Source organism: Neltuma alba, unplaced genomic scaffold (assembly GCF_004799145.2).
Source record: "Neltuma alba isolate B1F8T4 unplaced genomic scaffold, ASM479914v2 tig00005826_pilon, whole genome shotgun sequence".
NCBI classification, from domain to species: Eukaryota; Viridiplantae; Streptophyta; class Magnoliopsida; order Fabales; family Fabaceae; genus Neltuma; species Neltuma alba.
Window position 1 is genome coordinate 11,973 of NW_021634244.1, and position 16,022 is coordinate 27,994.

Genomic DNA, 16,022 nt, shown 5'->3' on the forward strand with positions numbered 1-16,022 from the left:
ACCCAGGAACAATTTTAAGTATATATAAATTGAGAGATAATATATTATTAAATAAAAATACAAAATAATTTAAATGGAAAAAGAAGAGAATAATGATGTGGGAAGTGAAAGTGGGATGAGGAGGGGGCGGGGGGGAATGGATATAATGGGTAAAGAGGAAAGTGGCGGGAGAGGAGTGGAGAATGGCGAGCATACTATTACTATCCACCCAAGTGGAATGTGGTATGGAAGCCACGTTGAGGGTAAGCGTCAAGCGCCTAAAAGGAGCGTAGCTTTATTACACGCACGCACACACACCCACACTCTCTCTCTTTCTTCCTCTTCGCTTATATAACGCCTCCAACTCCGTTTGCTCTTCCTCAGACATTGTCTCCGTCTTTTCCTTCATCTTTCGTCCTCATTCTCTGGACTCCTATTTCTCTTGCTCCCTTTCCAATGGCTCCCCGAGACCCACCCATCTCCCTTGCTGCACCCACCGACCCCACTCTCTCCGCCAAAGAGATTCGCTATCGCGGCGTCAGGAAGAGGCCTTGGGGCCGTTACGCCGCCGAGATCCGGGACCCCGGTAAGAAAACCCGGGTTTGGCTTGGCACTTTTGACACCGCTGAGGAGGCGGCGCGTGCCTACGACAAAGCTGCGCGGGACTTCCGTGGAGCCAAGGCCAAGACCAATTTCCCCACTCCTTCTGAGCTTGTAAATAACACCAACAACTCCACCCGCAGTCCTAGCCAGAGCAGCACCCTGGATTCTTCGTCTCCGCCGCCGTTAGACCTTAGCCTCACGCCTCTTTGTACCGGCATCGGTGCTGCGGGCTTTCCCCTCATCCCCGTGGCTCGTCCCGTTGTGTTCTTCGACGCGTTTGCGAGGGCTGACAACATGAAAAGCGTTGGCCGCCGCGAGATGTGCGGGTTTGACCGCCCGGTGACCGATTTACGTCCCGACGCCGGTAGTGCGCAGAGTGACTCCGACTCGTCGTCTGTTGTGGACTATGTGCGTGCTCCCCAGCCCCGGAGGCTTCTGGATCTCGATCTTAACCTTGCTCCTCCGGCGGAAGTTGCTTGATCTGGCCTCGCTTCGAAGACCTGACGGCTTAAGATCTCTTTTCCCCACCATCATTCCATCGCTTTATTACTGTTAATGAGTGTTTTCCTAGTGAACCATTTTGGAAGAACAGAACCACTCTCTACGGAGAGACATAGACAGGGGGCGTTCGTGTACGAGGACGTAGCTGACATGCTCGGATTTGTTGATGAGGATGACTCGAGCGGATGTGTATATAGATTATAACCCAAAGCAGGCGTTTTGTTTTTTTTTTTTTTGGGCGAACCGAGAAGCTATTAGGAGATTCTCACTGTTGTTTCTGCAATTTATGTTGACCATATATAAAATTAATTCTATTTCTGATCTCGTTTAAAGATTGAACCTTTTGGTGAGCTCGCTTATTTCCGCCGTCGAGAGTAGGTTTAATGGTTACAGGTTAAATGGTAAAATTATTATGCAGAGCAGAGGGATGCCATTTGGGTCGGGGCTTGTTAAAAAAAAAAGAGGAACAGGATTTAAGAAGCGGTTGGTGAAGCGGTGGGATTTTCGTGCATTTTCCGATGAACCAAACAGGGAGGCAACTGACGTGGTCCTTACGGATTATGTTGGTTGAGATCTGACAGACATGTCGCCGGCATTGTTGCGCGTTTGATTGGGCATTGTCGTGTGGGTCTCTTGTTTCCTGATTGGTTCATATTTTTCACTTAAGATGATAGGCGACGCAATGTTGCTATTAGCCTTCATTTGTTCATTTGTTTGTTGGCTTGGATATACGGAGTACAACTTCCTTTTTAAATTATACTGGTAACTACTACTCTTCCGATTCTAAATGTCAGACCTTTATACATGTATATAAGGGTCTTATATTTAGGACTGGAGGAGTACATTGTTATTCTTAACATTTTAAATTTATGAGAAATTTATAAATTCTCATCTTAAAATGACACACACACACACGGTCTAGATTTGAGTTTGAATACTCCTTCAGTCTAGACTCATTAGATTAAGAAAATTAGATAAGTTAATTGATTATAAGAAAAATAATATATTTTTCTTTAAATATCATAATTATATTTCTTAATACCTCTTTTCTTCTTGTACGTGGTTATAGTTGATAGAGTATTTATAGGAGTAATTTAGAAAAAAACTGATAAATATAAAAAAAAATAGGTCTTATATTTAATATCAAAATTAATTTAAAATTAGATCCTATATTAAGGACCGGATAAATTTTTTTTAGATTTGAAAACGTTACTGTAGCAAAAAAAATGCATAACATTTCTGGAGTCACTGTGGACCCCCCCCATTCAAACAAGAGGGAGCGTTAAGAAGCCCTTTTTTTTTTCCGGGGGTTTGCGTGGAGTAAAAAAGGCGGCAAGAATATTATGAATCATTACATGGAGCGTGCGGCGGGGAGTGATCAGTGGTGGTAAATTTTGAAGGATGGCGCGACGCGTATGGGATATGTCAATGTATTATACAACTTCCGGTCTTAATTATAAGAGTCAGTTGACTAATTTGAGAAAATTAAGAAAAAAATTAAGTTAGTTATTTGTAATAAATAGGTGTTGTCTTTCCTAAAATATCCTTACTAATCAAATATTTTAGTTAAAACTATAATTATTAGAAGGATTATTTTAAAAAATATAGTGAATATAAGAGGCAGAATAGATTCGGGTCTTATATTTAGGATCAATAAAAAAGTTAAATGGGGTTTTATATTAAGGACAAGGGGTAGTATTATTCATTTTCTCATCTAATTCCTTCTTTTCTAACTTTTCTATTTAACCTGCTCTAGCAAAATAATTCAAAAGAAAAATAAAAAGCAATAAACAGGGGGAAAAATTAATAGTACAAACAAGGAGTGAGCTTGCATATTTTGTCGGCATTAATTTGCCTCTATTCTTCAACTCATTTATATCGGAGGAGTTGAAAAACAGGCGTAGGATAGGACAAAATGCATTATGTGCCACAACAATTGGGAGCAAATATTAAATAAAAAAAAAACGAAAGAACAGAGTAGGCATTTGGTGAGTGGAAAAGGCCACAAAGTTTGGTACAGTGTACTCCTATTTTGTGCTGCCGGAGATAGTGGCGATTGAAGGAGCAGAAAAGCAAGCCAGGGTTGAAACCACATTATTAGTAGGGTTTGGTCAAACTTCAAATAAATGGAGCACACGCTGACAACTAAAGTACCACAACACCAGGCTCACAAATCACAATTCCGTTGGCCGCCTTATTTTATTGCCCATGAAACTACCCAGTTTTCCCACAACCCCCTCTTTAACTCAAGGCTAATGCAATGACACAGAGGATAACATCATCAAGCAATTCTTTTTTATTTTTTAACATGCTCATCTTTACGCAGGGTTTCATATTATAAGTGTTATGTTAACGTTTTCAGTAGTTTTTTCTTCTTCTTTTTTGGGTTGGCAGTATTTATTTGTAACGGGAAGGGATAGCGTGAAGGAGGACTGGCAGGCGGGGCATAGGTATAAAATTCAGGGGCTACCTCGTGATTGGTGTGATTCGTTGTCGTGTATTGGGGTGCTGCGAATCTCGATGCAACCCAATCCTACGCCCAATACCGGCTCCACCAACGTGTCATCCCTCGCTTACCCATATTTCTGTTAACACTCCCATTTACCCACCTTTTGTTGTTGTTGTTTTTTTTTTAAAGTTTAAATGGTGGATCATTTTGGAGGGCAAGAATACTGGTTAGCCTCCTAACGGTAAATGTTACGGATTTTAATTAATACACATGACATGATGAGTAAGGATATTCTAAAAAAAATAATACAAATTTAGTATACATATTTAAATTAAATAATTAGTTTTTACGTTCAGAAATTCAAGCGCATGTTTTAAATGGAGGCAAATACGAGTAGTGATAATGAGTTGGAGCTTAGAGGGAGGCGGCAGGGGCGGCGAAAACGCGCGGGTGGGGGAAGAGAAGGCCAATGAGGAGGCGGCATGTAAAAGGAGGTGGGGGGGCCCACAAGGGGATGAGCGTGTTGACTATGCAGCTGTCGGAGTTGATGTTGTCTTCACGTGATGTTTCAGCGCTGCTTCTTCCCTCTGCCCCCCACTTTTATTCCCTTCCTTCTCCTCCCCTCCTCTCCAATCCTAATCCCTTCCTGCGCTCTTTTATCTTCTTCCTTTTCTTAATTTAATACTAACCCATTGGTTTTTCCCCCTTTTAATGAGGATCATGCCCTGCATGTACGCAACCTAATATATATATTCATTTCTTATACTACCCACCATCCGTCTTATCTTTTTCTTAATTTCGCTGCCCCCCCCCCCTTCCACTTTTTTAAAAAAAGTATTGCGGCCATCTGGTCACCTATCACGTTCCAACTTTGTGCCCTTTGAATAAAAGAAACGTAATAATTTCAGGTACTGTTATATATGATTCGGCGAATCAACCATGATATCGCCCAAGAACCGATTATTTTGACCTGCAGACACAGTCAGAAACAGAATGGCCGCCGATATGATAGATACGGATTAGAAGGAGTATGTGTGAATGTGTACGCTGTGGATTGGATGGTGTCCTCCATTTACTTTCCTGCTCACTCTCATCTCTTCGTCTTCCATGCCTTCATCCCAAAAGCGCTGTCGTATTCAATTCTCATGTTCAACCACCTTTGTTGGCCTCACTGTGCGCCTCTCATTATTTTACGCCATTTTCATATCCTTCACCTGCCGTCCCTGCTTCTTCCCTTAATATAAGACCTTAATCCACTTTGTCTCTCATACTTACTCAATTTTTTTAAGATCATCCTTCTAATAATTATAATTCTAGATAATACACTTGATTAGTAAGGATATTTTATGAAAGATAACACCTATTTATTAGGACAAATAACTACTCAGCTCATTTCTTTAATATCCTCAAATTAGTCACTAATTAGGACCAGAGGTAGTATGAAAACTACTTGAGTATATTAAAAAAATTTATTAAGTCAATTGTCTATGATAAATAAGTTTTATTGATAATACGTATTAGATAGAATTATTAACTACTACTATCATTTATATATGGCACCAAAATTCCGGCACAATCCCCTTGTTTTCATTTATAATGAGCGCCGCCAATGTTTCCCCCGAGTTTTTTTTTTTAAAAGAAAAAGGAAGCGGCCGAGTTATTATTCATTTAAATATGCTCAAATGGCGGCAAAAGGGAGGCCTCAAGACACACGAAATGGAGATACGAATCTGGACTGTATCACGATTTTATATATAATAATGACCAAAAATTAAAACAGGGAGACCTATTGACATTTTATTTATAAAAACATATTCATGCACAAAATTACCAAAATACCTTCTGCTTTTTGAAAAAATAACAGTCCTGCGATTGAAGATCCGGTGACAAGTTCAGATTTATTCATGTGACTTTTCCTGAGATCCAATGGCAAGAAGAGCGGGGGAGCATGGGGGGAACCAAGCAGGCGGCCGCAATTAATTGTTGTTTCTTATAATAATTAATTAAAAAATTGAGATGAGTGGAGAAAAGGAGGGGCCAGGAAAAGGGAGGGAGCGCGGCGGCCGCGAGGAGGGGATGGGTCCCACGGGGGAGGAATGGGGCGAAGCAGATAAAGGCCAAGCGGGGGATGTAGGGGTACCATGAAACCGAGGAAGAGCGGGTGGGAGGGAGACACGTGGAGGGGATCACGTGGGAAGGGGAGCGGGCAAAGAGTACGGAGCCACCAGTGGGGTCTGATGATGGACAGACAGTTAGAGTGGGCATCGGCGCGTCGGCGGATTTTCAATTCGCCCTTTCATTTATTTATTTATTTATGGTCGGTCTGAATGGACAGAATCCATATCCGTTACCTGGGAAAGGATGTTTCATGGCAGCCTTCATTTCATCTTTCCCTTTGCTTTCCCCGATTCCATTCGCCCGCATCTTCTCTTCCTCTTTTCTCTCCTCTTTCCTTTCGTGCCCGTCACGCCGATTTCTTCAAAACAAAAATTGCTCAAAAACCTCCCATTAATTTTTTTTTGATATTGAAAAGTTTAAATGAATTGAATCCGAAAAGTCAGGATATATTTTCAGATTAAAAAGGTATTTATCGAAGTACTTGCAGATCGTCTATTAACTAAATTTTCGTATCAACAGCAGAATTTGAACTCATAACTTTATGAGTTATTGAGTTATGAGCTAACTCTTTACTAACTAAACCAACTCGTTAATTAAAATATTTATGACCAAAGCTACGTGAAATTTATCCTAAGTCCCCACAAAAAATCTTCTTCACTTGTAAATAATACTCCCTCCGTTCCTTATTATAAGAGACGAATAACCGAATTACGTTGTTCAAAAAACAGTTAAAATTAGTTAAGAACAATCAATGCGTGAAAAGTATAATTTTTTTTCCAAAAATGCCCTCATTAATTAGGAGAGAGAGCATGAGAGAGAACAATAGTAAATTATTAAAAAAAAGAGAAGTGGAAAGGAGAGAGAGTGTGAGTTGGAGACAATAAATATGGGTAAAATAGGAAACCAATACAAAAAAGTAGAGACAACTTTTAAGTGTCTCTTATATATAGAAACATGCTATAAGCATCAAATGTCTCTTATAATAAGGAACGGAGGGAGTAGTGTATAAGACCTATTTGTAAATATTTGCCTTCTGTTTTGTCTCTAAAAAAAGATGCGCAGCTCATCTTAACAGACGCAATCTTTTAATAAGGAAAAATAGTTTTAATGGTCTAATTTTTCTCTAGGCGGGTGAAACCATTCTTCAACCATTTGCGTAAATCATCAAAGCAAGAAATTTGCATGTAAAAAAAAATAGTTGAATGACCTAAGTACAAAAAAATTTTGGGCAACAAATATTTCCAAGGGAGATTTTTTTCAGCATTTACCTTTTTTTTTTACACATAATATATTTCCGGAACAAATGTGATAAAAATACCAAGTGAGTGCATTAAGCTATTGCCATTGAAGAGGGGAGGGGGTTACGCAGAGATGAGACCAAGCAGAGAAGTGGCTGTAAATTATGGTCACGATTACCTTGTCCAACCAACATTGGGGCAGTGAGGGATGGCTAGATCATCACTCACTTGCTGGACAAAGGGAATTGGATTGCATAACCCGACAATGTTCCATAATGCTCCTTATCACCAACATACAAATTGAGCCAGCCACTCTCGTATAAGTTTAACGCTGTCTGAGATTTGATCTAGTGATACTATTTCTCATTCTAATATAAGATTTTATAACAAGGACTGGAATTAATATGTGTGTGTGTACAACTGTGCGTCATGTGAGGCCACCACCAACTGTGGGGGGGAAAAAGAATAAAGGTGAGTCCTTTGCTAATGATACAGATGTAAAAGGGGACAGGTTAACTGGCTTGGGGGAATGATTAACAGTGAAACAAGTGTTAAGGGGGACAGTGAATCTGGTTCTGGTAAGCATCAACGTCATGCTACGAGTGCCGCAGAAATTTGAGGGAGGCAACATAACCCTATTCAGACAATCCTATAAATAGGGTCTCATAATCCAACAACGAAGTGGCTGGGAAATGTGAGACCTACTCATAGGCCTGCTCCTGAAATTACTCTCCCTCTCTCTCTCTCTCTCTGCCTCACGTTAGCAATGAGTATGAGAATCACAAGGATACTGTTCTGCTGTTCATGACTTCCCTTCTTGCCGTGTCCTTCATTAGTATCCGAGCTCACTTGAATAACGGACAAGACGAAATTCAGGATCATTCTTAGATTTAGTTTTATCAAACATCTGATGTAAACAAGAATGCAGATAACACTGTTCTAGCTGCAGTTCAGATGAGAATTGAGAAATTCAATGACCATGACCGAGCTACTACATGATCTTGGAAAACAAATTTGTCTCCAAAACAAAAATAGAAGCACAAAATGAGTTCTGTTCTGACGCCCCACTTGGATTCTAGAATTACTGTTACAATACATTGCGTATCTCTTGCAAATTTGAAGAGGGAAAAAGAATAATTGAGAATAATACAATTTTTTTTCTTTGACAAAATGTTTTAAAGAGTAGTTCAAGGAATGAAACTGGGGAATCTATCTGCAAATTTTATCACAATTCAAGGTATGACAGGTCAGAGATGCCTCCCACTACTTGTATTAAAGATGATGCTACCACACACCAGATTACTTCTCTTTCTGCCGCTAACACAAGCCCAACCATCCATTTCCGACACTACTGTGCCTTCCAAGAGAAGTAAGTATCTTTCTAAGATGTATTGAACCTGCATCAAAAAACAATCACATTTAAGTGTTCCCATCATTTGTTGGTCCTGTCTCCAGAAGAATCAAAAGTAATTCTCAGGTAGACCTGCTTAATAAAAGATGAATGGACCAAATCATTTATGAATAGACACGCAAGTATGTCCAAGGTAAATTTTCCCAATAGATCAAAATCTGATGTGCTTACATTTCTATTGGTGATTATTTTGGTCTACTTAAAGAATCTCCCGTACAACTTGAGAGAAAAGGGAGGCTACATCTCGAATAGAGAAAGAAAATTTTTTACATTATATCAACTTCAAATTCACCTGTTCACATAAGATGCCGGAGAGACCAATAATTGCTCCAGGTTTTGCATAAGAAACAATTTGATCTGCAAGGTCTATTAGAGGATTTAAGAGTATATTTGCAACAACCACATCATACTTGTTCTTTTCTGTAGCAATTGTCATCTCAGATCTGTTTTGTCCTTCCACATTCGCATGAAGGGGAGGATCCAGTTAAAAGATACAGTTGCATTTTGTCTGGTCCTAAGTTGTTTAGGGTGGCATTTTGAGATGCAGATGCAATTGCTTGAGAATCTATATCAATTCCAAAAGCAAAGGCAGCACCAAACTGGCGTGGCAGCCATATTGCAAAATGGGAATTAAAGAGTCAGCTGGTATAAATACAAAGCATGAGCAGAGCGTAAAGAAAGAGCAGAAAATACTAATGCATGATGCATAATCCTGACTATTTTCTGAATTTTAAAACATAAGAAAAAGGTTGACTTCAAAATAAAAAGAAGAGCATATTATGAAAACAGAACAACAACTTCTCAAGAAATCCATGTTATTAGTATTATGAAAAATTAAGGGCGATCAAAAAAACAAAGCTACTAACACATGAGGACCCTGCAACAAATATCACACATCCTTAACATTTAACAACTGCATTCAACAGTCCACGTGGATGAAGACTATGCAATGTACCAAGACCACAAGAGTATCCCTGGTTCTGCTGCTGCTTGAGCATCTCGCTTTCCGTTCTCAGTATGGGCATCAATATAATAATTTTGCATGCCTCGCAACTCTTCAAATTCTAAGGTGTGCTTATCAACAAGTGTATACCTTAAGCGCTGCAATTGAAAGAATTCCAGAGCCTGTGCCATAGTCCAGTATGTGTTCTCCCCCTTTTATGCAGCCATGTAAGAGTAATAGGCTCAGTTTAGTAGTTGGGTGCTCTCCTGTCCCAAAGGCTAGTCCAGGATTCAGAATTATATTTGTTGCTTGACTATCCTGTATAAGTGAAGCAATAGCTGATTCCATGTCTTTGTTTGATAATGACAAAAGACTAATAATCCCAGAAAGCAGCGAACTTAGGTGTATTGATGTATATAAGAAGACCTCACGTACTAGATTTTGTGTGTGCACATGTGCGCGTGCAAGCGTGTGTGGAGAGATTGTCTAAGCATGATCAACAACAGTAACAACATACAGGAGGAGTTATCCACTTGGGCACAACCCATAGACCTTCAGTGATCTCTATTGGATGAAATGATTCCTGCAAAAATGGCGAGTCATATTTGATCAGCTTATTTGCAATGATAAATTCTGGCATTGAGTACGAGTAATCTCAAAGCTCCAAAGCTGCTCTATACACATAACTGAACAGAGACTAGATAATGTGGGGAATTAGTCCCTATAGACAGAAAATGATAATAAGATAAATATAGTGAAAAAATGAAGCATAAAAGAACAGAGCAGAAATTGACCTGAGTTTTCTTTACCCAGTCATCATGTTCACCAATTTTAACTTCATATCTTGGTGTTTTTTTCAAACCAATGGAATCAGCAGCGAGTGAAATGCACATATTTATGTCCTGATCTTCAGGGAAAATGGAACTAATGCAAACCTGCATAAATTAAAGTTCTCTAAGAATTCAAAATAAGTCTATTAATACTTTTGCTTTCCAACATTTTTCATATTCTATCGATGTTTTATGTAGACACATATAAATGGCATGAAGCAACAGCAGCACATTATTTCTCTGGTTTAGGGGAACTAGAAAATTTTCCAATATGAGCACTGCTAGATGGTAAAGGAGTTAAGATTTGCTTCATGTTGCTTAATTTTAGAACTAAGATTTATTAATAATTCAAGACCTCGAAAATACTATTTGCTTGATATTCATTTATAGCTCTAATAACCAAATAGACTAGACACCGTAAACATTATGAATCAAAAATATCAAAACTCAATATGATTTTCATCCTATACTCTATCTATTGCCATCATTGGCCTAATTCCAATTTTCTAATATCAAAACGTTGTCCATAATTAAGTATAGGTCCAATATGACAGTTGAGAAGCCAGAGCATATAGCATGAAATATTATTCCCCAAAAAAGGGACAAAATTGTAGTCTAATTTGGCAAAATTGTACCTCATCAGTATTTGCACAGAAATCATCCTCATCCGTGCTGGCAGAACCTGCGCCAAAGCATAAGAGAGCGTCTGCAAGCCCATCCTTGTGAAAAAGAGGAGGAATTCCCGTCAAACATTATAAATTTTTCACCACCCTAATATGTTTTAGTACAACTAAATTTATTATGGCAGCCTAGTTCATCGTTCTTTTCACATAAGATCAACTACATTAACAATTAACAATGCAGCATAGCTCATGTGCTCCATTTACTGAGATTGGTCAATAATCACATTTAAGTTTAGTAGATTGGTCAACTACATTAACAATTCTTGTGATTGGCCAATGGAATATTCCATTTTACATTTTGTTAGCGTTTATATCAGTGGCTCACATATATAAACACCTTTATACGTTTCGGTCCATTTTACAAACATAAGTCAAAAATCAGAAGAATCCCATAAAGGAAACAAACATTTATTTCACATGGGAGGTTGAGTATTGCATTTTTTTTTTTTCGGTTGCTGAGCAACCAGCAGAAGACCCACATATCATATGTTTGGCCCATATTCGTGTCCTGTCAAAGTTGACAAGACATACTAAAGAAAACGAAAAAAAGTCAAACACCAGTCAAGAGTACTAACCCATAAATGAAACATACGCTCATTTCACGCCATGGGTGACTCAAATTTTTGAACTTTTGTCAGCTGAAGAGCTAAAAGCTTGACTCATCACATCAAAAGAATGAGAAAAGAAATAAAAGAGATAAAAGCTTACTGCGACATCTTTGGGACAGTGAATTAGAACCGAAAGGTAAGGCGTGGCAAGGGAATAGTCTCCTACAGCCTCCGAAGAAGTTGCGGAAATCTTCCTGTGGGGTAGCCATTGGTTCCTGAGTCTGAAGCTTGAAAAACAGGATGGAGATGAAGAGCAGTGACTGAACAGAGAAGATGACAAGGGAATGAGGCGACGGGAAAGAGCGGGTGAGTGAGCTCCAAGTGCGACGGCAAGCCGCCTGAGGAAAAGCCACGATGCCATGACCGTGTCTGAAGTACAATTTGCTCCTCTAAATTCATAGTATTATTTTTTATTTTAAATGGACGTAACTTTTCGACATATGTTTTTTCATAAATTTGAATATTGTTCTTGTTTTTTTTTGTTGACCAGAATATTGTTCTTGTTGTTGTATAGGCAAAAGTTATTTTATGATATTTTAGTCAAGGATGGCACTGATCCCTCAACAAATTAAGGTTTAAATTTTTACTGAAAAAAAATGCTAATATTGTGTACCAAATAGTACCTCAAAAAATTACTTTTAATGAAAACATACCTATACATTAAAAAAAATATTTTAGTTAAGTTTTAAATTTTTAAATAAAAATAATTTATTTTAAATTATTATTTTTGTGGGTCAAGAGAGCTTAAATTCTAGACACTCCATGACTTATCCCACCCGCTGATATTAAATTATCAATTATAAATAAATAATATCAATATCAAATACAAAGCTATAATAATAAATTGTAGTATTTATTATAAGTGTGATTTGATATTTTAGATGTTGTCCGAATGCACAAAATTTTATTTAGTTTTATTAATATCTTTTTTACAAAAGAGTGTTTGATTCTAACTTCTAGTTTTAATCACCTCTTACTTTATTGCTTAAAAATTGCTCTGAGTGATTTATTTATTATATATAGTATCAATATATTTAATTAGTCATATAAAAAGTAAACTTCTTTATATTCTTGTATTTTCTGAACATGACTTATTTTTCAGTATATACAACTTATTATTAATTCATGCAATCCGGAGGAGTATGCATGAGATGGGTTTCACTCATTGTCCATCAAAAACAAAATTGTGATATTTATAAAAGTGAATTATACTACGGCGGTGTGTATGGAAAAACACTGTTGGGAGGGTCCCCGTTAACGGCGCTGATTCAGTACCACCGAGAGTACATTAGTCTCTTACCATTCGGATAGGAGGATACTCTGGGCAACCCAAAAAAAAGTGAATTATGCTCAAGCAAAATAAGAGAACACAAAATATTTGAAATGATAAATAGTCTCTTTTAAGAAGGAAAACACAAGTTTAAATTTCAAAATTTGTTCGAAAAACTTTGACCTTAACGCTCTGGTCCTAACAAAAATTGGTTTTAAACTCAAATGAGTTAAGAATATTTTGTGCTGCATCAAAAAAAAAAAGGAAGAAGAAAAGATAACTAAAACCGGGATGCCAATTTACGTAACGGCTCATTCTCATAAACTTGTGTCTGAGACCTCTTAAATAAATTATTTTTTTTCGTAAGACAAACTCTTTATATATTTACTCCTTATAATGCGTAAGTATTTTTTTAAGCTCCTCCAATCCAAGTGAGCATAAAGTCCGGAGAAAAAACTATCTGTAAATTCGAATTAATGGTTGTATGTTACAATTATGACGTCAATGAGCAAAACCCCTAATTATACAGCGTTACTGTCACTATTGAGCCAGAAAACAATGTAGGAAAAGAAATAGAATAATAATAATGACAATAGAACATACAAAAACAACTTGTTACAATGATCTATGTACATTTAATCAGAAAACAATACGTAAACAAAAACAGGTCCACCACCAATCATTCCCCGCTTAAGTTGGATTTAGATCCCTGAGACTTGACCTTGCCATCTGTGAAACAAAAAGCCACACAGTAGATGTGAGAAATGAGCTTTCTCCTTCCTCCATATCAAAACCTCCAATCTAAATGCCAAAGAGAAAGAAAGCAATGGAGGAGGTGGGGTGTATTCCTCAAAATATCAGTTCAGAAAAGATAGGCAGACCGAACCGGTCATAGAATACATATTTTACAAATTCGTTAGATCCATTTTTCAATAAGAACAAAACTTGCGTCAAGTTTTTATACTACCCGGTCCTAATTATAAAAGCTAGTTGATTAATTTGAGGAGATTAAATAAAAAAGTTAAGTTAGTTATTTGTTATAAATAGGTGTTGTCTTTCTTAAAATATCATTGCTAATCAAGTGTATTGGTTAGAACTACTGTTGTTAGAAGGACTATCTTGGAAAAAAATATACATAAATATTATAGACAAAATGGATTGGGGTTTTATATTTAGGACCAAACTAAAAGTCAAACGAGATCCTATATTAAAGACTGGAGGTAGTATTAATTAGGTCAAGTTCCAATCACACTAGTTATGTTACTATTATTAGTTGTTAAAATGAGTATCTGCACCTATAAATTTACCCATGAAATATAGGCACTTATTATTTGGCTATTGGCAGTTGTTTAAAATGTGTGCCTGTATTTCTAAATTTACCTATAAACTTAATCTAGTAGATATAAAGAACTGAGAAAAATTTATATAAGTTTTATCTTATCAGTGAAAGCCACATATTCATTCATTCATTCATGACTGACTTGGTCAACTAGAGAGAATTTCCAGAAACATGTACTTCTTTTGGGGGAAAAAAAGTTGATCAAGCAGGCAAATAATTTCTGTAGACCTGGAGAGAAGAAATTTTGCTAGTGGGCTTATATTGCTTGAGTGAGTATCCTTTCTCTGCTGCTTCCCCCGGTCATCAGTTGCCGCACTTGTGTTTCGAGTTTCTTCTGAAGCTGACTTGCTGAATAAGTCGCCGGCCAGCTCCTGAAGCTCCTTCAATGAAGATTCCTTTGAACTGCACAATTTTCATTTGTCGTTTAGGGAACGGGCTAGCAAGTATTGCACTGAAAAAATCAAAATTTTCATCAACAGGTTTGTGTGGTGAATGTTTGTAGAAAGCAAACCTTGCCAACCGCTGAAGCAACTTTTTGAGAAGAAGATCAGAGGATTTAGGATTTGCCCGCTCCATGCTGACAAGTGAATTGACGACTTCTTCTACAATTGAGCCTTCTGGATCGTTAGCAACAGCCTACAAAATGAACATCACCATAATTAAACGAACAAATGGGGGGGGGGGAATAGAAGGCTGGTGAAATATTTATCTTCATTTAGGACATATCAACTTTCATCATGGACCTCAAATCAAAACAGAGATGTCCAAATAAATAATCCTCGCTGCAGTCATCACAATTGTGGAAACTAGCATTCTTCACACACAATCTATCAACTCAATGCTCTATTTGGCATCACAAACTGGTTTAAAACGGTTTAGCTCCATCAGACTGCTTCCAAATGCTAAAAGTAAAATCTATATTTGGATTCACCTCTTTCAAAGAAGGAATAACCAAATTGGATAATGGACAGAGGATGACATTATTTTAGCACTTTCTTCATCATCCCAAGGATGGCGAGATCTTGAAATTCCCTTTTGCACATCCACATAGTCACGAGATAATCTGCAACAGAATGTTCTAAAATTTATTATCACATCGTTATTTCACCGGCAGAAAAAACAACTATTTTATGGTTGTAGATAATGGGTGCACCTGGATAATCGGGGCTGCCTCTTGCCTGGTCTCTCCTGCCTTCTTGTGAATCATTATTGACCTTTCCCACCACAACTCTATCCCGGGCATTCCCTTTCCTTCCTCCTTGCATGGCAGCTTTTGCCTAGGGAAACAAATTAAGAAACAACATACAGTCAAAAATAAATGATGTTAATTTCACCAAGTAATCACAAAAATATCTAGTCTCCCATAATAAACATGTAAATGAAGTAATGAACAAAAAGAGTAGAAATTTCAGACATCCTCTGAAAAGGGGGTTTAAAAATGCAGATAAACCACAAAATGTATAAGAAACTAGCAAATATGAATTTAGAAATGTATTATGCAGGTAATTAATAAGGATTGGTTGTAATGAGATGCCTAAATTCCACATCAAGTAGTACAGAATGGTAGGTGTGGCAATTTTTAAAGAACGGAGATTTCGGGGGTATTTGGATTAGCTTTTCAGAAGTGATTTTATAGAAATTACTGTCTGAGAGGAGTTTTGTCTCGGCTTGTATGAAAACACTTTTTTTAAGTGCTTTTGGGGGATCCCAAACACCCCTTTCATCTTGCAAAAAGTTACATCAAATAGCCTCTGCTAACAATAATGGATTGAGGGCTGTGCACAAAAAACTGTTAAAAAATTTAAAAGAATTAATTCCTCATACTAGTTAAAATAGAAGCAGCTCTGGCCATGTGGTTTACGTAGGCGTGGTACATGAAGAGCGGGTGGTTTTCAACCCTTGAGTGTATTTTTATGGGTGGGTTCCCAAGACCTTCTTTGGGTCCTACTACTAACCATATGCATGGTATAAAGAAAAAGAAAAGGATAAAAGATCCAGTTTGCCGAGCTCTAGCACCCCTTAATTCAAAGTTTTTATATCAGAAATAGAA

The 16,022-nt window shown here is 37.6% G+C and overlaps 2 protein-coding genes across 2 annotated transcripts; one reads left to right on the forward strand and one right to left on the reverse strand.

The window, feature by feature from the left end:
• Positions 1 to 227: 227 nt before the first annotated feature.
• Positions 228 to 1,415, forward strand: LOC114748800 (ethylene-responsive transcription factor 4). The gene has a single exon (XM_028937255.1). The coding sequence runs from the start codon at positions 436 to 438 to the stop codon at positions 1,060 to 1,062; it is 627 nt and encodes a 208-aa protein (XP_028793088.1). The 5' UTR covers positions 228 to 435; the 3' UTR covers positions 1,063 to 1,415.
• A 6,428-nt stretch (positions 1,416 to 7,843) lies between these two features.
• On the reverse strand, positions 7,844 to 11,731 carry LOC114748803 (ribosomal protein L11 methyltransferase-like). Its single transcript, XM_028937258.1, is given in 8 exon segments — positions 7,844 to 8,285; positions 8,592 to 8,760; positions 8,762 to 8,898; positions 9,393 to 9,560; positions 9,760 to 9,825; positions 10,037 to 10,177; positions 10,708 to 10,791; positions 11,464 to 11,731. Coding segments are annotated over 8 exon segments (1,176 nt in total). The 5' UTR covers positions 11,725 to 11,731; the 3' UTR covers positions 7,844 to 8,135.
• Positions 11,732 to 16,022: the final 4,291 nt, after the last annotated feature.